This window comes from Dicentrarchus labrax, unplaced genomic scaffold (assembly GCF_905237075.1).
Source record: "Dicentrarchus labrax unplaced genomic scaffold, dlabrax2021, whole genome shotgun sequence".
Taxonomy (NCBI): Eukaryota; Metazoa; Chordata; class Actinopteri; family Moronidae; genus Dicentrarchus; species Dicentrarchus labrax.
The window spans coordinates 15436438-15459050 of NW_026136707.1; the positions used below are offsets into that span (position 1 = coordinate 15436438).

General features: G+C 40.3%; 1 protein-coding gene across 1 annotated transcript; it reads right to left on the reverse strand.

The window, feature by feature from the left end:
• Positions 1-6536, reverse strand: oprd1b (opioid receptor, delta 1b). Its single transcript, XM_051406993.1, has 3 exons — positions 6186-6536; positions 4449-4804; positions 1-4230 (listed from the first exon to the last, which is right to left on the reverse strand). The coding sequence occupies exons 1-3, from the start codon at positions 6434-6436 to the stop codon at positions 3701-3703; spliced, it is 1137 nt and encodes a 378-aa protein (XP_051262953.1). The 5' UTR covers positions 6437-6536; the 3' UTR covers positions 1-3700.
• Between the last annotated feature and the right edge of the window lie 16077 nt (positions 6537-22613).

Genomic DNA, 22613 nt, shown 5'->3' on the forward strand with positions numbered 1-22613 from the left:
TTTCTCTTAAAAAGATAGTACAGTGGTTTATTTCGATCATTTTCTCCAAGATGAGTGTACAGAAACTGTGATGAACATGATAATCAACCAGGGCTTTGGGCCTGTGTCACTTTTAGACAGTTTAAGGATAAAGCTGGTGATGCTATATTTGCCTTATTGTCAACAAATTGTGTGAAAAGACAAAAACCAACAATGAATCTGTGGGAGATGCTGAAAATAAGCCAAATCCCAATATAACTTGTTCCTCTGTGTCCCAGCTTCATTGTTGTCCAAACCAATTAAAAACACATCAGTCACTGGATGACATTTTCCTTCATTACCTTCAATGTGGGAACTGTAGTTTAAACTGTAGTTTAAACTATACACCGCTGGAAATTGAAGAAATGCATGATTTACTCCTGTTTGACTACAATGTGCTTAAAAACTACAATGCCCAGCTATTTTCAGAAAATATTTTTTAAATGAAAGTAACTTTTTTTTTTTATCTTTGGGAGGAATCAATAGTCATGGGACTGAAAGTCACAGACGGACTAATGCATTGTTGTTCTTGGTCTTTGTTGACAATAACAAAAATATAGAATATCACCTGCCTTATTCTTTAAGTGATACATTGTAAAACAATGATACCATCATCTGGTATCATCCCTGACTTATTTCTTATTGTGCTTTCATTTATTCCCACACTTTTTTTACACACACTTCAGATGTGTCATATTTGTCCCTGGGGCCTGGGGACTCTAGGTCAAACAAACCAGTCCCCCCCCCCCCCCCCAATCAACATCCCCCGATCAGTAATCCATTCTTGAACAAATGTCTAATTCCCACGAGGCCTCACTGGCATTTACAAAGAGTATAAATGTTAACAACAAATGTAACAACTACAAAAAAAGAAAATATTGGATTAAAACTGAAAGTTATTTACAACAATATTTCAAATTAAAAGCACTTGTAAGATACAACTTATGCTATTCTATATGACAGTTGTTTTCAAAAGACAAACGTTGTTATTACACCTATACAATAAGATACGTTATATACTGTAACTGCTGAAACACAAGATGTGAAAACACTTAAAGATCGAACACTTTTCTCTACAAAACAAGTTCATAATGCTGAATAAGGCATTACGGTACATATATTCATTCATTCAGTGACCACACTGCAGAAAACAATTATAAATGCTCTTCTTACAGTGATGGTGATACAAAGTTAGACAGTCCAGTCAGGAAACAGGAACCTTTTTTTTTTTTTTTTTTTTTAAAGATTTATGATGCTTCACCTTACATTTATAGCACTTAGTGTAAAGACATATTATGTTATATAACAGTTGATTTTACTAATAGGTTACAAGTGAAGATTAATGTTACAACAGCTTGAGAGCACACTGAAACTAAATAAATCACATTATCACTCAATATGCTGTTACAGAACAATACCGTCTTTACACTTCATATATAGAGAGCTTTTTTAAACATAACTGCATTGCTGCTGTTGAAAGATGAGAGGCATCAGTTTGACTGTTCTCTAAAAATGTGCCCCAAAAAAGTATTTTCACTGCGTTAATCTCCTCCTGCAATCGTCCAACCAAATTGTCCATTAGCTGTATTATGTATAGGAAGCTTTGTGTTGCTTGCTAATGCATTGGATCCATTCAGACTTGCGTCTGTGCCAGTTTAAGGTCACAACTATGAGCAGTGGCACTCTCCCCCTCACTTCCTCAGTGCACTGTCGGCTGAATGTTTTGGTTGTGTAAAACAAAACCAAAAATTAAAAAAAAACCAGAGCAACCAAACTGCGGAAACAATGAGTCACATGATGTTCATGGGTAATCCATGCTGGAAGTGCCAGGCAACTCTGCTTAATCATGAAGGCCATATTCTTTCACAAGGATCTTTCATCATGTATTGGATGGATAAAAAAGAGACGCTGAAACATGTCGTCAGTGTGGTCGTATAGAATTTCACCTCCTTTAAAATTGTTCTTATTGTGTGTCTAACCTTTGTCAGTAATTATTTCTCCTATTACCATCACAAGAATGAGCATGAAATTCGATACATCCTTTAAATTAAATATACCAGAGACAATGAAAGTGTAGTCTCAGCTAAACATTCACATTATTGGATTTTCATTACCTCCCCAGTGAGGCTGAGTGACAATACTATTACCAGTCTAGATATCCAGAGCAGAAAGTATTAGGACAGAGACACATTTTTCATCGTGCTGTTCTCCAGCACACTAAATTAAACACATGAGGTTAATGTCCTGGCTTAATGTAAACTCAACTTTAAAGCTGCTATAAAAAATCTTTTTATGTCAACAATGGATCAAATGACAATGTGGAATGTAAAAGGAGTTGTTCATAGTTACAGCTACGGAGCGTTATAGCGTCTTTCAGTTGTTTTGGTTTTTAGGCTCCAATTTTATTTTGATTCACTCTAACTGCTGCTGTGTTGTTTTCACTCAGAGAAGGCAGCTGTTTTCAGCAAAAAAGGCTCTAAAAACTGACACTACCTCCCCACAACCAAACAGCAGACAGCCACACTTAGAGCCTAGAAGGTGAACATAGTGGAGCCTTCAGCTGCTAAAGAGCCAGATGTTACCCTCAGTTGGTAGAAAACAAAAATAGAGCAAAAAGAAGAGCAATTATTCAACTTATATTTGTCAAGTAGCCAGAGACACGACTCCAAATCGATGATAATAACATAACTGCTGGATGTGTAAATAAACAACTGTTTGCTATCAAGTTCTTCATATCAATTTCAATGGTGCACAATATGTCACTGTTGTGTTTCTGCCCACAAGAGGGCAAAAAGTAGTTCTCTCAGGTTGAATTGAAGGTGACACATTAAAAGTGTACCTGAATTGTAGCCCTTCACAAGTGGTCTTCCTAATTTAGGGAATAGAAAGCTAACATAAATCTAAATAAAGTAATATTGTGTAATACTTAGCAGCAAGTAAATGATAGCTCAAGTCTGTGACCCACAGACATCAGCAGACAGCAGTATCCTGCCTGTTGACGCTCTGCCAATGCTGTGCTGCAGCCATCATCACTTCTTCCTGCTACAGGGGATTTTCCGTGTCAGTCTGGTCTTCATCAAATGAAACTCATGATAGGTTGGACTGAGGTCGAGCGGCCGACTCGGCCAAGTATACACCGGCCACTTCCTGGCCATAAAAAGACTCCTTGGTGGCCTTGTCTGTGTGTTTAGGATCGATGTCCCGCCTGACAATTTGATCATTGTGGGATTGTGTAAGCACAGGGCTATGAGTCCTACATTGTTCACCTAATATGGATGTGAGGACCTACAAACCCCCTTAAAGCACAAAGTCAGCACTTTAACCCCCTTTTTTCTTATTGTTCTGAAAACACAACGCAGTCCCAATACTTTCTGACTGAGTGTTTGTTCATATGGTTGCATTATGCTTTTGCTTTATTCACGTGTGTACACTTGAATTTCCTAATGCACAGGCAAGCACAGGCGTGTTTGTGATCATCCAAAGACAATCCTCAAAGAACTGTGTCTCACGAACCTATTGGGACAAAGGAGTTTCATTATATAAAACCAAAAACACAATCGATCATTTACATAAATGGTAGATCAATACATCTGCAGACTCAGACTCCTGTGGTGGAAAACTGTGTGACCTCAGTCTGGAGGTCATCTTGAACTGTTCTCCCCTCCCACTGATCCATGCCTAGTCAGGCCGGTGGTCTCTCTGTTGGCGCAGGAGCACAAACAGACACAGGCTCCCGCGTGCTGTTACGCGCTCTAGAGAAGCTATTCTGCTCCAGGCGTGAGCGATAGGGCAGGCAGAAATCCCTGAAGCACCGTTTGAAGTTCTCATCCAAGAAGGCGTACAGCACGGGGTTGAGGCTACTGTTGGTGTAGCCCAGCGCGATGCACAGATGCCAGCTGGCCACCACCAGAAGGTTCTTGTGATCAATAACCACCATGGTCTTGACGATGATGAAGATGTGGATGGGAGTCCAGCAGATGATGAAGGCCGCCACAACCACCAGGACCATGCGGGTGATCCGTCGTAGGTTCCGATCCTTCTCTTTGGAGCCAGACAGCAGGCGAACGCTCTTGAGCCGCAGGATCATCAGACCGTAGCAGATGGTGATGACCAGGACGGGAACCACAAAGGCGAAGATGAACACGCAGATTTTCATCACTGTGTCCCAGTACCACTCTGGTTTGGGAAATCTGAGTGCGCAGGCAGTGTTTCCTGAGGAGTTAAATCAATTAGAAGTTTAATAGAGGGCCATGTGGAGAGGCTAATTTAAGTTAATAACCCAGCTCAAATGTGTTCTTTGTGTTATGTGTTTTTTACAGCATGATTACTCCCTGAACACTTGCCAGTGCGAAAAAGCTTGTGCTTTTAAGTATTTATACAATGGGGGTAATTTCAAGCATTGTTTTTCTTCTGCAATAAAAATCTCTTACCTTTATCTGTCACCTTGGTAATGGCCATGATCATCACAGGGACTCCGACGGCAGAGGAGAGGATCCAGATGCAGACGTTGATGAGTTTGGCTTTGGCAGGCGTGCGGAAGTCCAGGGCCCTCACCGGATGGCAAACAGCGATGTAGCGGTCCACACTCATCATGGTGAGTGTGAAGATGCTGGTGAACATGTTGTAGTAGTCAATGGCGATGACCACTTTGCACAATGGCTCCCCAAAGGGCCATGTGCTCATCAGGTACTTGGCACTCTGGAAGGGGAGGGTGCTGGTGGCAAGAGCGTCGGCGAAAGCCAGGTTGAAGATGTAGATGTTGGTGGCGGTCTTCATCTTGGTGTACCTGGTTGGTTGGAAGAAAAGCTCTGAGCACATTTAGGTGATTCTGACTCACACTCAACAAAAACGGCTTTTAGTTGGAGGAGATTTTTTCAAGGTCTCTCTACTGTCGAAGAGAAGACGCCGAGTGTGGCTGACTCACGATTTCCATTAAAAAGTTTCAAGTTTAGAAACCAATTTATTGTATAACCTAATCAATTTCCTTTCTCAAACCAATGATCTGTTATTTCCTCTCGAAAAACATCAAACTAATAAAGAGCTTTTTAGATGCATAATGTTTATTTTTATGGCACTACACTAAATGTATGAAAGCCTCAATGCTCAAAGTGACTGTAAGCTTCCATTAAACTGCACTTCTATGTAATGAGTCGCAGAAAACTCCTCCCTGATTTCAGATTTATAGAGTAGTAGCAGTGACCAGTCTGCCAGCAACAGTTGTCTGGCTGTTTAAAGACGGATTCCTCCACGATGTGACAGTAGTTGGTCACATTTAATTAAATCGCTGCTAAAGAGTCTAAAGGGATGAGGGAAGACAAAAGGATGTCTCACCTTTTATCTTAATCCCCCACGTAAAGAGATGTACTACACTGTACACCATGTACTGATCTCACTCTGTAATTGCTTTTCCAGGGAGAGGGTGGGCATAATGTCTTTTACATTCACTTTGTTTCATTATTCTGAAATTGACAGACCAAAGTGGAGAAACTCATATTTCACCAGTGATTTAAGACCCTGGAGGCACACCCATCACTGCCATTGTTTTCTCATTTAAGCTGCATTAGTTCAACCACAAATCAACATATCAGGAAATTATCAAAATCTCAAATGCTGAATTAGTAAGACGCAGCACCACAGTCATTGATTGATTGATTGAGGTGAGGTTCAACATGCTATCAAATCAATCATCTGAGTTTACACCATCATTCCTGACAACAATAATTGGTGCAGTGAAGTAATTTCAATGCTAAGCGAGATCACACCGCCCTCCCTCCCCTCTTGTGTGTTTGTGTGTGTGGGTGTTAGAGAGCACCTCTCAGACACACTGAAGGTGTGGGCAATTACAAAGGACCATCAGAAAATGAGGTAGCTCTGAAAATGTATTCTTTATATTTACATTCTTAAAAATTACTCTTATGCATCAAATAAAATATTCCCTCAATTGAGCTGTTTGTAGGGAGCTTTAAGGTAATTTTGAATAATATGCATGCTATAATTTCAGGGTCTTATATTATATTATCATATATCATGTTTATGTATGTTGCCAGTATTATAATAATAAATATCAACTTGGTGACAAATAACATTTCTTTCCTCCATTTTCAATAGTCTTTTTTTAAATTATTATTAATAAGTTTATTGTTCTTTGTTCATCATATATTCCTTACCTGACCACCCCGTACATTACAAGCACGTTTCCCAGCAGTCCCACCACACAGATGAGAGAGTAGAGAGCCGTGATACAGACGGCGATGATGAGACTTGAAGTGTCCCTGCTCGCAGCCCGGTTGGTCTCATTACTACTTGAAGGCACACGCAGCAGATCCTCGGAGAACGTAACGTTGAAAGGAGTTATGGAGACCGAGAAGCGCTCGTTAAAATCACCGAGAGCGTCGGGAGGAAAAGTGGGGAACTCCATCTCTAAAATTCAGGGGAGAAAGTCAGGAGATTTTCCAAAGCAGCTAGCCTACAGAAGAGCGCACGGAGACTGGACGCGGCAAATTAGTAGTGAGGCTCTCTCTCTCTCTCTCTCTCTCTCTCTCTCTCTCTCTCTCTCTCTTGTGTGTGTGTGTGTGTGTGTGTGTGTGTGTGTGTGTGTGTGTGTGTCTGTTTGCGCGCTCCCTTAGGCAAAGCGCACTGGTGCACGATGTATGATGTGAGGAAACTGTTTTCCTGCCCAGCTCTTACCCTGCCTTAAGGGAAACCATTTGTCAAAGTGCTTCAATTAGCTCCAGCTTATAATAATGCTCCATCACATCATTTTATTTATTTAATTATTTTTGCAGGCTGTTATTTTGGATAAAAGCCTTCAAATAAATTAATAAATAAAATATTCCACCTGCCACCCAGCGACCCATCAGACAATGTCAGTCAAACCCAATCTGAACATCCCTCATCCTTGTTGCTTCACAGCTCAATTAGACATGCCTTTATTGAGCAGTTCCTCTTATTGCTTCCTGCCTTCAACCCCAAGGTACTTCTTCTCCCACTCTCCGTGGCCTGTGGCCGGTGTTTGGGGAACTGGCTGTTCTCACCTTCACAAAATTACCTTAAGCACAGGAGTGATGCAATTACCTGCCAGTAACAAGGCTGGTTAAATATTTAAGATGGTTTTAATAGCCTATAGCAGCAATCAAGTGTGGATTTTGAAGTGGATATGTAGTGTTATACCCTTTACATTCACTGCCTGGGTAATTGTGTTGGTATTAATTACATCTGTATGAGCAAACACATTGATGCAGGTGTACAAACATACAGGCACATTCATTTAAGATTACCGTGGGTCAATATTTAATCAATGCTGCTCATGTTAAGCTGGATAAAACATGAAATATTTCTCATCCCTGGATGAAAGAGTTTCAATGCTGGTTTGTAACATACATGATTTTTATTTCTTTTGGCCATTAAATTCATTGAATTTCCAGAAGGGTATGCCTGACCGCTTCAGCTGACAACATGTTGTGTAAATCCTTAATTGCACAAATGTTTGACTTTTGATGCCAAGCAGGTGTGTCTTTTCACAATTTTCATCAAAGCACCCATTTATCTGTAGCTGTCTTTTGTCTGTATTCCATTACTGTGCGCATCGGAAACCATTAGGAACATGCAGGTGCATGTGATTGTGTATGTCTGCTGAAACTGGCGCATGCATGTGTAAGTGTCCAGTCTGTTTGTGAGCGTTTCTCAGGGGTAATTGTTTATTTGAAGACAGACACCTTAAAATCCTCCTGTGGCTGTGTCTGAATATTGTTCCTAACTGCAGCCTTTATGCACTCTGCTATGTGACCTTTACAAAATCCGCCTTTAAGCAACCACCATCATCCCAGCACAAAGCTGGGACAGTCAGAAGAACAAAGGCTCTGATGCCTCCCTCTTTACTGTTCTTTCTAAAGATAGATTGTGCGTGTCTTCCTAAGATGGAGAGCAGTAATTAAAATTATGTGGCTCATTTTGGGAGTTCAGCCAGCTCATTTCTCTTTCATTAATGGGGGTGTTTGCTTAAATTTTCTGATTAGATTTTCTGGCTATCCAAAGGTGAGCATAACTCTCAACAAGACAAGAGTTTTAAGCCATGCTAGCCGTTATCAACGGCCAAAGACCAAAATGTCTCTGGACACAGAGACCCACAACTTGGAAATCTGTCTAAATGGAAAGGAGGACCAGACTCATCAGCCAGAGCAAATAAAATATGAGCTTGCAGATTCGTCTGGTTCCCAGGCTAGTTTATAACCAAATATTTGCAAAGCTAATGATATTCCCATCAGCATCAGTTATACCTTTAGTGCTAATTTGGAATTGTTAGCATGCCAACACACTAAATTAAGATGGATATAGTAAAAATCATATCTGCTTGAGATCAGCTCCATAGCATTGTCCTTGTGAGCATGTTAGCATATTATAGCATTTATCTCAAATCACTACTGTACTTAAATGGCCTCGCAGAGCCACTAGCATGGCTGTAGACTCTCCTTGTTATCAGTTTTGTTGTTCATATCCAGCTATAGTTACCTCTACTTTACTGGTAATAAGAATTTTGTAGCACCCTTACATGTGAGTTATCATCGAGCGGTAACCTCCATGGCTACCAAATGAAACCAACTGAAGTAACAAAATCAGCTCAAACAACCACTTGCTGCTGGCTACAGAAGAGTCAATTCTCCATAAGGCCCCATGTTAAAATGCCCAACTTTACAGCAGACATAACCATGTTTACAGACCAAAACTGTGTTTTGTATACCACTATAGCCTACTGATGTTGCACTCCTTGAAACCAGCACCCTTGAATTTGCAGGCAGTTGATACCACATTGATATCTCCATGGATTCTGAACATATTTTTACAATTCAAGCTGTATTTAAAATGTCACTCTCCTTTTGTTCTTCTGCAATTTTAACTGCAACACCCATGCCTGTGAACATAGGGATGAACCCCTTGAATGTTGCACTTTGTACAGCCTCACAGACCCACTAGCATGGATGTAGACACAAAGCCAGACAAATAAAAAGGGCAAGAAAGTCATTTTAGTCTGAGTTCCTTCAGTTTTTCTCCAGATGAAATCAGACCAAACGGAAGCAAATGAGTGACTAACATCAACTAGTTTAGGGTGTTAAATATAGAGCTTCTGATAGGTGTTTGCATAAACACCAGGAACTGATGTAACAGATAAGAGTACTATTTAAATAAAGATATTTAAGGGTGAGTGCCTTAGTGGGTGAATAGGAGAGGGAGGCGGTGTGGGCGGAGAGGTCGCAGGGGTTATCAAACAGACATTTCCCTTCAGTTTCATTGAATTCAGCCCACAACACCTCCAGAGGACTCAACAGTAAATTCTGGTCTCTACAGTTATTTAGCCTGTATAGTCTGACACTGAAGCCCTGATCACAACACTCAATCTCGAGAACAGCACAAGTGGGACAGCACACACCCTGCCAGCATGAAATGACTTACACAGCAGTTCAGGATGTAAATTCACTACGTTTAATTTCAGGTACAGATGGGTGGGAGAACAGTATATGACACCTGCTACTGCTGAGCTATGATAAAACACAAGGATAGATTAGAGGGCAATCTATCCCCCTAATGAAGAGGACTAAAAATACTGTAATGTATGAGTGCAGGGGCGGTGCTCTCTGTAATGGCAGCAGACTGAGTGTATATGATGAGCCATATCTTTCTCAGCACACATTTTTGAGATGAGGTGGTAATGTGTAGTAAAAGAGAGAGAAATGGGTCTGGACATACAGTAGCCGACAATAACAAAATGCTGCCGTTGCTGTTGTTTATGTTTTCTCTTCTCCTCTTGGGGAGAATCACTCATGATTAGTCTGTACAGACACCATGATTACTCGCATCACTCATCATCCCAATGGAAACCTTGGGAAGCATTACGCTGCCTCTCTGAACCCATCACATTCATGGCAGGAAATACAGAGTGCACACGATTTAAAGTGGGTTTGTTGTTGGGGTTGGCATAAGAATGGAGTCATGATGATACATGTTTGATTTTGTTTCGATCACACAAGACAAGCAGACTCCTATCAGCTTCTGCTGATTGATTTAATCCAAACAAATAATTTTTAATACAATGACATATCAGCTTGTATCAGTTGAATTATCATACTTGTTGCACTTGTAGTCATTTTATGTTTTATGTTGCTGCTGTTATTGTATGTGTTTTATATCTGCTCTGAGGTTGCAATATTTTGTGCACAGCACCTGTTGTGGTATGAGCTTGTATACTTCATAACTTCTGAAAGGTCAGAGAAAAAAGAAATACGTACTGTATAGTATATATTGATATTTTATTCCTCCAGGTTGCCAGTATATTTCCCCGCATGCATCATTACACAGGAGAGGAACTACAAGAAAACACATGTGCAGAGGAAATAAGGTTTTAAGTTACCTGTTCTGAGGCTGTCGGAGCTGAAGCACAGTGCAGGATAGAGTGTCTGCTGGCTGTCACATCACATCGCTATCTAACAATCACACACCAAGCCACGTATAGTATATCAGCCTGGTCCATTCAACCTTTGGGTGTGAAGTGTGGTATCTTCCTACTCCTGGATAGGCAAAGGCTATTATTAGTTTCCATAAATACACGTACAAGATGCGGTCAAGTAATTTAGCCATCAAAAAAAGACACAGCAATGGCACATTGTAGATCAATAGCTATGAATTTATATTATTATTATAAAAGAGTTAGAGTCAGTCATTACAGGGGAAAAGACTGGAGCAGAAGAAAACAGCAGGCTCCCTTCACGGGACTGAGATTATGTACCCAGCAACCTGATTAATTTTGGACTGATAAAGTCAATTTTTTTGTTAAACATAATTAGTGTGTTTGTCTGTGTGTGTGTGTGTGTGTGTGTGTGTGTGTGTGCAGGCAGTGTCAGCAGCCATTAAGTGCCATGGTGACAGGAGCACATAGAGATAAACAAGAACACAGGCTTTGAAATGTTGTTCTAGCTTTTTTTTTTTTTTTTTTTTTTTTTTTACTTCTGTCAGCAAAAAAAACAGACTGTTTCCTTTATAGAAAGTAGTGGTGCAGCCTGTACATTTATGTGTTATTGATTTGTGGAGAAGTCACAGATGCCCTGCTGTGGTATTATGCAGCCACGGTGCAGAACAGAGCAAGCTACGCTGCCACTCGCAAATCTGTCTTACACCCAAGATCGAGAAATACACATCAAAACAGAATATTTTAAATCATTTTCAAGCTTGGGACATTTATATATAACTGCAGCATGTTTATCAAGTAAGCGTTATTTTTTAAACCATGTGTATTAATAATAAACACGCTGTTGGTATGATGGTTGCAATAAAGAGTTGGTTACAGCAGGATTTGTATAAGTTTGTGTATTTAGGAGCTGTATACAAATTATTAATGAGGGTAAAGAAAATGGGGAGAATTACGTATTTTTAATTAACATACACAGTGGGTACAGAAAGTATTCAGACCCCTTTAACTTTTTCACTCTTTGTTTCATTGCAGCCATTTGCTAAAATCAAAAAAGTTCATTTTATTTCTCATTAATGTACACTCAGCACCCCATCTTGACAGAAAAAAACAGAAATGTAGAAATTTTTGCAAATTTATTAAAAAAGAAAAACTGAAATATCACATGGTCATAAGTATTCAGACCCTTTGCTCAGTATTGAGTAGAAGCACCCTTTTGAGCTACTACAGCCATGAGTCTTCTTGGGAATGATGCAACAAGTTTTTCACACCTGGATTTGGGGATCCTCTGCCATTCTTCCTTGCAGATCCTCTCCAGTTCTGTCAGGTTGGATGGTGAACGTTGGTGGACAGCCATTTTCAGGTCTCTCCAGAGATGCTCAATTGGGTTTAGGTCAGGGCTCTGGCTGGGCCAGTCAAGAATGGTCACAGAGTTGTTCGAAGCCACTCCTTTGTTATTTTAGCTGTGTGCTTAGGGTTGTTGTCTTGTTGGAAGGTGAACCTTCGGCCCAGTCTGAGGTCCTGAGCACTCTGGAAGAGGTTTTCTTCCAGGATATCTCTGTACTTGACCGCATTCATCTTTCCTTCAATTGCAACCAGTCGTCCTGTCCCTGCAGCTGAAAAACATCCCCATAGCCTGATGCTGCCACCACCATGTTTCACTGTTGGGATTGTATTGGGCAGGTGATGAGCAGTGCCTGGTTTTCTCCACACATACCGCTTAGAATTAACGCCAAAAAGTTCAATCTTGGTCTCATCAGACCAGAGAATCTTATTTCTCATAGTCTGGGAGTCCTTCATGTGTTTTTTGGCAAACTCTATGCGGGCTTTCATATGTCTTGCACTGAGGAGAGGCTTCCGTCGGGCCACTCTGCCATAAAGCCCCGACTGGTGCAGGGCTGCAGTGATAGTTGACTTTGTGGAACTTTCTCCCATCTCCCTACTGCATCTCTGGAGCTCAGCCACAGTGATCTTTGGGTTCTTCTTTACCTCTCTCACCAAGGCTCTTCTCCTACGATTGCTCAGTTTGGCTGGACGGCCAGGTCTAGGAAGAGTTCTGGTCGTCCCAAACTTCTTCCATTTAAGGATTATGGAGGCCACTGTGCTCTTAGGAACCTTGAGTGCTGCAGAAATTCTTTTGTAACCTTGGCCAGATCTGTGCCTTGCCACAATTCTGTCTCTGAGCTCCTTGGGCAGTTCCTTCGACCTCATGATTCTCATTTGCTCTGACATGCACTGTGAGCTGTAAGGTCTTATATAGACAGGTGTGTGCCTTTCCTAATCAAGTCCAATCAGTTTAATTAAACACAGCTAGACTCCAATGAAGGAGCAGGACCATCTCAAGGAGGATCAGAAGAAATGGACAGCATGTGAGTTAAATATGAGTGTCACAGCAAAGGGTCTGAATACTTATGACCATGTGATATTTCAGTTTTTCTTTTTTAATAAATTTGCAAAAATTTCTACATTTCTGTTTTTTTCTGTCAAGATGGGGTGCTGAGTGTACATTAATGAGAAATAAAATGAACTTTTTTGATTTTAGCAAATGGCTGCAATGAAACAAAGAGTGAAAATTTTAAAGGGGTCTGAATACTTTCCGTACCCACTGTATTTCTGTTACATTCTTGTATAACATTTATGTGATTGCAATTGGACAGTGTAAGGGTCGGATAGAGTGTAAAATTTTAAATTGGCAACCACAAAAATGAGGTACTTATGGTTTTTATGAGTCTGTAAACCACTGAGTTGTCAGCGCAACTGAACACAGCCACTGAGAGGAAATTGGAACATTGTTATTTGTCCTCAGAGCATCCTCAGAGAGGTTTAGGCTTCTCGCTGCACTTTGTGATCTTTTTGTTTTGTTTTGTTTTTTACAACTGCACACAGAATGCATACAGATCTTCAACCTGAGTGATACACTGACACTTAAATGTGAACACCTAATGGAATAAATCAAGAATAATATCTTATAAATATAGAATTAATTTAGAGTTGGTTGAATGGTTTATAAGAAATTAATTAGTCACACTAATAGTTTATCACTTCAAATAATACTCATATCGCATCAGTGCGTCTGATTGCAGAGTTACTGATGCTTACAAAATCCATTTACTGTTTTTTTTTTTTTTTAACGAGCAAGGTAATAAATCATTCCTAATGTAAACTTTGAAGACTTCTCCCTGATTGCAGTGCCAATGATTTTAAACATGAGACCTCCCCGGGCATGATAGCTGTGATTTACAGATTTTAAACTCAGCTGTAGCTGCTAAAAGGAAATCTCACATTGCCCATCTCAAGATGTTGTTCTCGTCTGTTTTGGATTTTTTTCCCCTTTCACAGCAGTATTTGGCAATAACGGGCAGAGGTTCAGCAGTTTCAGTTGACAATTAGTTATGCAACAGTGATTTGTCTGGGTCTAGAACTTGATTAGTTTTCTGATTTCCGTCTGGCGGAGGCTGCCAGCACAGCTTGGATATGACACGACAGAGATGCATTCATTGAAAATGTTTGTAAATGTAACAACCATTGTGTCATTAAATAATTTTAATAACTGTAGACAATACCAGAGTCCCTTCAGAAGTAAGGCTGGTGGAAGTGTGAATGTGTCTCATTCATTGTCTCTGTTCAAAGAGCAAAGACGTCTTGTAACGATGACTGAATGGAGGCAACAAAACACAGAAGAGGCGGAGACAGTTTGCAGCCCTCAGGTTTTTTTTTAAAGGTTCTTTTTCACGTCAAGGTCTGAGGCAACTCTTCTTTTGAAAGAGCAGTGTTAGTCATCGCTGGCATCCACTGGGGGTTATGTGCAATGGCAGAGCTTCTGTCCTTGACCCATACAAAGCCAATTCATGTCTTGTCATACTGTGTGCTCTCTCTGCCAGTCATAAATTATAACAATGCTGTGAAAAGAATTGCTGTGCAGAGCGGAGCCGAGTGGTGATGCAGCAAGCAAAATATTAATATTCAATCTGCTTGTTATATTGATTTAAATTGTGTTTGAGGGGGGAAAAAATAAGAAAAACAGAGGGTGTCAGTGACTGCACAGTGTGATATGATTAATTATGCTTGTGACTTTTTGCTCAAGAGAAGGCTGTAACAAACTGACTGAAGCACATACATTTATCTGGACTGTCAGCGGTTGTTTAATTGGTGGACTGTTTCAGTATTAATTAGTATTCATGAATGTACTGTACATGGTTTTTTTTCACCCAGCAGTTGCAGAGAATAAATCTGCAACACAGGCACAAAAATACGGAATGCCAGAGAAAATATTTGTGTAATTCTCCTTTAATTTCTTATCTGCTTTGCACTGAATCACAGGTTTTTACAGTATGCTTGAGTTTCATCTCACTGATGCAGCAATTGTCATTATTATTGTTATTGTCACTGCGCAATCTTCTTGAGGGTCACTGGATATCTGCACTAATTCATAGTGAAGGTGCAATATGGGGGTGGGTGTCAGAGTGGTGTGAAATGAGATGGAGGAGAGTACAACATGCCAGAGAGGAACAGCGTTGGCTACTGATTCTCAAACACACACACATGCATGCACACAGAGAGAGAGAGAGACACAAACTCTCGCAAAAATGTACAAACAGACAAACAAAAAATGCTACTCGCATGAGAAAACAAGTGGGGGAAAGGCTTATGTAACACTGCAAAGTGACACAGATCAGATGTTATTATACACATGACAGTTGAAGTGGCAGATGATCATCAGCACATCACTCGTTAAAAAGAAACTAAACTGCTAAAAGAGTGAGAATGGATTTGACTTTCATCCCAAAAATCCCCTGATGCCAGGGCACCAACTTTTAAGTGTGCAGGGGTCTGCTTATATACAAGCTGAAGTCAAGGTCTGTAGGTCTGCTGCTTGCTGTAACAGTGAGAATATTGTGCATGTGTATGACTGTAGGTTATGGAGGGTCTAACAGATCAATGTGAAGACACCCACTCCAAGAGCTACTGAACTGAGAGGAGAGTGAAATATGGGGATGAAGGCAGCAAAGGAAAAATATCGACTGGGGCTGTTAAATAAAGACAGACTGAATGAGTTACAGGATGACAAAAGCCTGAGAGAAGAAAAAGATCAAGAAGGTATGAAGATATGGGAGATGAGTTTGAGAGCAGATGTTGAAAAAAGATGAAGAAAAGTTAATTTACATCAGCTGGAAAAGAGAGACGGTGTGAGTTAGAGGACCTCAGTGATCACTGTGACTAAAAAAAATTCTAAGTTGGTAAAATACGGTTGTCAAGGAAACAGTGGTCTAATTTCCATATGAATTCTCCCTGAGAGAGTGGAGGAGACCACTTCTATAACTGCCTTTTGTCTGGGAGGTCTGATGCCCTCACTGTGACACCTGAAGGACACTGACACCTACTGAGATGTTTACATCAGCATTCAACCAGCAAGGACACTGCCTGGTGAATCTGAAACCCACCTGAGAGCTTTCTTGACAAAATGATGAAATTAAATAAAGTTATTTGTAGCCCAGGATGACTCAAGGTAAATTAGTGAAAACAGTGAACGAGGCTGATTTCTTTGACATCCATCTCTTTGTAGGAGAAGCTCGCGTGTGAGTGGATAGATTTGTGTTACAAATTGAATCATTAAAGAAATTATGTTCAAACTGCTCTCTAGCCAGACTTTAACCCTTGATTTTAGATAAGGAACAAATCAAAGGACATTAAATCCCTTCAGTGGTGAAAGATGAGGTGTCATGTAAATTTAACACAAATAAATATTGAATAGTATTATTTCTCTGTGTCTGGTTCAATCGGCCCTTTATCTGACTTCCACCTCTGCACAAAATGAGATCACAAAATAAAACATTAGAAGTATTTTCCACATTCCGTGCAATGCCCTTTATAAAGGGTTTTTAGCTGTCACTAATGATGTAGTCTTTATGAGCAGTTAATTCATCCTTTACTAATGCTTTAAGTGACAGTTATACTCAATAGATACTTTAACCAAAGCACTGATTGAATGGTGTTATATTACTGTAATCTTGGTGTCTTGAGGGGAAATAGTGTGACTAACATGAGTGGACTTTTATAAAAAACATTATATTGATAATGATGTGGCTGCTGTGTCTATAATGTATGACATTGAAATGATTCAATGCAAAAAAGGAGAGGTGGCGGAGAGCTACTGCAGCACTGATAATGACAGGGTGTTGAAGCAGCTCCACTACGTATACGACACTATTCCCAGGTGGGGAAAAAAGAGGAGGACAAGGTTGAAATGGAGTCATCATTCACTCTCGACTGAAGCAGAGCTAATGAACTAAAGTGGAGGTAGTGACCTTAACCAGTCGGGGCGCTTGAAAGTTAGGTCAAGAGAGCAGGAGAGTAGAGAAGAACAAAGATAAAGACTAAAGGAGAAGGGGATAGAGAGGGTGGAGTTTGAAGCCCATGTATTAAAAATAAAATCTTTTCTCTGATTACTCATTTACGGTAAATGCCATCAGGCCTTAACTGTTCATGCAGAAATCAGTTTAAGATTGTCACCGGATGATAGCGTTTGAGGTATCTTCTGAGGGCCACTGACATTTGCGGCTGTCTAAAGGCTATGGCGCCTTAACAATGTCTCCCTATTAAGACGAGTAACTTGAAGGTCAATCTCTTGGCTCAAAGCCCATTCACTAACAGGTACTGTTGCACAGGTTTGCCAGCAGTCCCACTCTGTCTCCATGCTTATTCAATAATTCAACCATGTTTTCAGATCATTTTGAACTGTTAAGAATAGGTAAGTGTCATCTGACTCTGAATCACAGAAGGATTATGATGGAAGGGTCTTCGGGTTTAGAGAAGCTGGAGGCGGGATTAGATTTAATGAAAGTCCAATTCCCTCTGGAGTGACATATAGCTGGGTTAAACTCTGGAGAGAAGAGAGGGAATTATATGATGGAGTGTCTGCAAATCTAGGATTGACTGAACATCCCAGGGCGCTATACATATAAGATGAAACTCTGATGACGAGTGTAAAGAAAGTGGGTTGTTGCAGCATCAGTACCAGTGACATGATGCAGAGAAGAGAAACAGAAAACTCATATTTTATTCATAACAATGTATAGCACATGTGCACAGAGAACAGCTCTATCAGTAAAGTCAGTCAGTTGTGCTTACAATGGATTGATAAAGGAGATTCCTGGAGAAAACATGCCAGAAAATTAATTCTGTATAAGCAGCATGAAATAAGTGAACATTCATAATATAGAGACGGTTATAGAGGATGTGTGAACATGTGCATTATGTCCATATTTTTACCTCCAGAGAAGAAGCCATCAAGTAGCAGCACAGTGAAAAAAATGGTTGAATGAGGCAAGTTTTAAAAGCTGGCAGTGGAGCGGCTAATTGCAATCTAAGCTTCCTGTTTTCCTTCAAAACACTAATGTTGAAGACAAAGCGTTCAATGGGAGCGGGGCCGGCTGAAAACCAAAGCCCTCATTAGATCCTGGTTGAGAGACAGAGTGTTAGCCAAACATCACAGTGAGATTCATCAGCCAACAAAACAGAAGTGAGGATGAGCACTGCAGCTGCCTCCTCTCACACTGGCTGTTCCCTAACAGAAGACAGCGGGGAACAGAGTTTTCTCAGGTGCCATCAGGTTCTTATTGACCTCCAAATGGATCACAGTTCTGCTGGCCCCACGTCTGATCGAAGGGATGGAGCTGTAAACAAGGTCGTATCACTGAAGTTTTTGCCAAGAGGAATTCTCTTGAAATAGTGGCGGCCTCACCTGCACACAATGTGGTAATGGCTCAGTGCTTGTTGTATTAGAAACCACATTACATTTAGAGATCAACTCCCCCTTTGTCCACAGGGAGCAGTGAAACGCAGGAGGCAGACTTCCGGTTCTGATAAATGTGACTTGCATTCGTGGATCAATGTTCTGAGCTTTCTGAGAAAATCTGATATTATTGTTATGCCAGCCACATACACCTGCAGGCATATTTTATTGATGTTATTGAGGATTTCTTGGTGCTGCTTTGTATTGCTCATATCCCATCGTCTTTAAGTCCACCGCAGCCGCATTATAAATTCATTCTGAAAACAAGATAAAAGGAGAGAAACAAAAAGGAAAAGATCATTGTAATTTTAATTTCCTTTTCCCATTGAACGCTTGTGAACTTTTGACACCGGAACGAGCAAGTTGTGTGAAGATGTTGCTAAGAGTAGCGCAGCACTATGTAGTTTGATAAAGTTTTATGTTTCCTCCTGCTCCAGTGAAGACTCAGACAGCAGCTTTGGATGCTTCTGCTTCAATTTTTCAACCTCTCAAGGCTCTACAAGGCTCATTGAATAATTTCCAGTGGAAAAGGAGAGGAGAGGAACATTTCCATGAGAATGGCTTCAGCCTCATTACGCATGATAATTGTGTTGATAAGGACTATCTGAAATGGACATGACATTTTTGGCATCACTCAGGAGCATTTGCATATTCATAAAAAAGATTGTTTTTATTTGTTGGTCTGAATCAAACAGCTGCTCCTGGAAAATACTTCACCCTGACAGGCTGAGAGTTTATTTCTTATTGAATTCTTTTATAATTTTTTTTTTAATTTTTTTTTTAGGTAGACTAGCTCAGTGGCTCTAGGAATGGTCAGTCAGTCTGGTGGTCGGCCCACCACTGTTGTCCAGACTGAAAAATCCAACGATTAGATGGCCCTGACCATGGCTGTGTAAGATGAGTAGCCTAACTGTGCTGTGTACTGACTGCTGTCCGTGGTACTGAAGTAACAGACAGATTTGTAAGTGTGCCTTTTTTCTCTCAGTCGACGTCGCTGACTGAGGATATCTGCTAAACATCAACATGTTTCATGTCATTTTGGACAGGTGCTGATGTAAGCATGGCTGTAGACTGTTTGTCTCATTGTTCATATCCAGCTATACATTACTTTACACTTACACTTGACTGTGTTGCCCAGCTTATTGCATCCTGTAACACTAGTCGGACTTTATTGATTTAAGTTAAACGTTGTGTCTCGCTGTCTCCTTGTTTTCCTGCAACTCTGGAGAATGCTTTATCTCTTTATGTGTTCCCTTCAGACACTGGCTGGTTGTCTCTCTGTAGTCTTCAGTCGGCCGCTATCTCTGTGTCAATAACTTTAAGCTCTGCAGCAGTGCCACAGGGGCACCAAGCCTGAATCCTTTCTGCAGTGGCCATGGGTTTGAGTCCGGCCTGTAGCTCTTTGCAGGGTGTCATTCCCCCTCTCTCTCTCTCTCTCCCGCTTTCCTGTCAGTTTTCAGCTGTTCTATCAATTGAAAGGAAAACCTTTAAGCTCTGAAGTTTGCACATTTTCATCAATTCGACTACAGACAGGTTTCTTGAAGGCTCCAATCTTTTTGATTGAAAGAATACAGATAACAAATGTGTTTTATAAGCTGCAAAGATACTTCATTTCAACTACCAACATAAGGTTGATATAGAACAGTGTCTGCTGCTTCACATGCTAGCATTATCACTTATTTTGCAGTGCTTAGAAATGACTCTTTATAGGACCTTATCATGTTATGCAGCCATGAAATAAAGGCCAGTTAAGGTGAAGTCCAGAAACAACCGTGCAGAATACAAATGGAGTCCCGCAGGTTGTCCTCAAATGCTCTCTAGCTAACCACTGTGCCCCCGTCTGGTCCAGGTCATTTCACCCAGCATTACGCAACCATGCATATTATATCTGAACGCCACTCCCCCGGCTCCCTTTCCTGACAAACACAACTTGTTCAAAACATCTGAGAAGTTGCCGGTCCTCAAAGGCTTGTTTCAAAATGCTAGGAACTCTCCTGCTGGTCAGACATCTTTAGTCCACCAAATGTTTATTTCTAGTCAAGATGTCCAATTTGCACCGCCTGCCAAATAGGATTGAGTGTGGGGATATATCAAACAAAACAGGCGTCATTCAGACACCAATCTCCTGAGAAGAGACTCAGCACATGAAGAAGAAGCCACAGCTCGTGGCTAATAACCACAAAAGTCTTCCCTCTACAGTATACATGCTATAGGATCATTTAGACAGCATATCAGAAGGCAATTGCTCGGCTTGAGAACTTTGCATTCTCTAAATAAATAAACTCAAAGGCAAAGAAACAGGTGTGTATCCAGGACCTGAATATTCCCTCACAGTCTGACAGCTCTCGACATCAAATGCATTTCCTCCAGCAGTGAAGCGTCATTTGCTTATTTGAGAGCGAAAGACAGGAGTCTCAACCATGACACTTTAATCTGTCACAGCAGCAGTAAAGGTGAACATTTAACATTTTACTCCCACTCACAAGGTTATTAAAGAGGTCTCAAAACATTAAGCACCAGAATAATTGAAATGCTCCTACTACTGCTGCTACAATAAAATACTGATTGAGAGACAATGAAAAGACAGTTTCCTTTAGTTTGTTTAGTTTTTAAAAGAGCTTAGCTGACGATGCCATTTTTAAAACATTTTAGAGTATTGGCCTACTATTTGAAGAGGCCATTATTTTGTGATGCAGTCTACACAATACAGTAATGAGTTTTTAAAAGTTTAATTTTAGAGCGTCACAAGCTTTTCAGAGGAGGAGACAGTCACAGAGTTGAAGTGCAGGGATGGCATGATTTCAAAGGGTGAAGACAGTTTGGATGCTTTACAGGCTGCAGATGTTCTAAATTGAAAAGTTTCACAGGGAGATAATGTTTCCTTGCAGCAGGTTGGCATGACACCACAGCTTTTAAGATACATTACAGCGGCAGGGGAAAAAAATCACAAAAGCAAGATTACAGGGCTCCAACTAGAGGCATTTGGCTTTGTGCGCACTGGCTATGTTCAGTCATTTCTACAAGCTGGAAGAAAAAGTCATAATCTCTTTTCAAAATATGTAAGTTTTAGGGTTGAAGGAATATTTGTAAAACACATCTGGAAGAAGAAAACACACAATAAAAAAATGTTCACCGGCCAAAACCTTTGTTTTCACAGATAAAAGAAGCTTAGAAAAATTATCCTGAAAAAGCTGTATTTCCCACCTGTTTCAGATAGGAAAAAAAATAAGATCATCCTGCTAAAACCTTTTCACATTTTTTTCAGACTTAGAAAATAACAATTAAATTTTTTTTTATTTCTCATTTCCCTCTTAGGGCTTCCATACTTTATACTGTTCATAGCACATATATAGTCAGGGTGAAGTGTTTAGTGTATTTAATTGCCTGACTGATTTTGTTATGTTGAGGACACTGCGTAAAGTCTCATTTATTTCCATTTATAGAGATGCTGCATGCAGCACCAAGAGGAGTTTGATAGGTTACAGACTCGTCATAAAACTGCAGAGAAACATTTCAGAGAAAGACGACTTCTACAAGTCAACAAGGCAATAAGCATTCAACATCGGTATGAGCTGTGCATGCCACATGATTACAAGTGATTATCAGTGTCTCTCCTGAAGACACTAGCTCAGTTTCAAGACAAAGCATACAGCATTATGCAGCATTTAACCATTGCCATTAAAAAAACACACAACTGACTGCAGTGTTAATGTTGAAACATTCCACTAACGCCTATTTTCCTCTGACAGAGATGTAATTATGCCCAAATGTTGCAGTGTAGTGAAGTAAATCCACCCTGACTGACAGTCTGTTACGACCCGTGACTCCTGAGGTCTGGTTGTTTTGAAGCAGATGGAGTTATCTGATTGGACAACGGCTGCATGTGGCAGTCGGTGATGGATTGTCATACTGTGTGTCTTTGATTTACTTGACATGGCACATCACGCCACACATATATAGATTTATATTATAGGTCACGAAAGAAAAAAGACACAACCAATCTCAGTTCTCTCTTGATGCAGCAGACGTAATACCAACAGACATCCCTTATATCCAACACAGCATCACCACAAAGAATGGTGTCAACAGTAAACTACAATGCAGCGAATACTTGACTCAGTCATTCTTCTGATTTATGATGTAATCAACCTTCCTCTTTAACATGAAATGGCAAAACTTTGCAGAATTTTTTTTTTTATTGTTTGTAAAGATGGAATCTGGCAAAGAAATAACATTTATAGACCTACTGTATACGTGGATATTTATCAATCTGGAGTAAATGCAGGTTCCACAGACTTGTTTTTTATAAATTAAAGGTTGAGAGACTTTTAAATGTCATCTCTCATA

Excerpts from the sequence above, each read along its gene's own strand:
- oprd1b (XM_051406993.1), bottom strand. The coding sequence starts at position 6,436 with ATGGAGTTCCCCACTTTTCCTCCCGACGCTCTCGGTGATTTTAACGAG. Across the intron at positions 4,805-6,185 it reads GTAATGTACGGGGTGGTCAG|GTACACCAAGATGAAGACCG; the intron begins GTAAGGAATATA and ends CCAACCAACCAG. Across the intron at positions 4,231-4,448 it reads TACCAAGGTGACAGATAAAG|GAAACACTGCCTGCGCACTC; the intron begins GTAAGAGATTTT and ends TTAACTCCTCAG.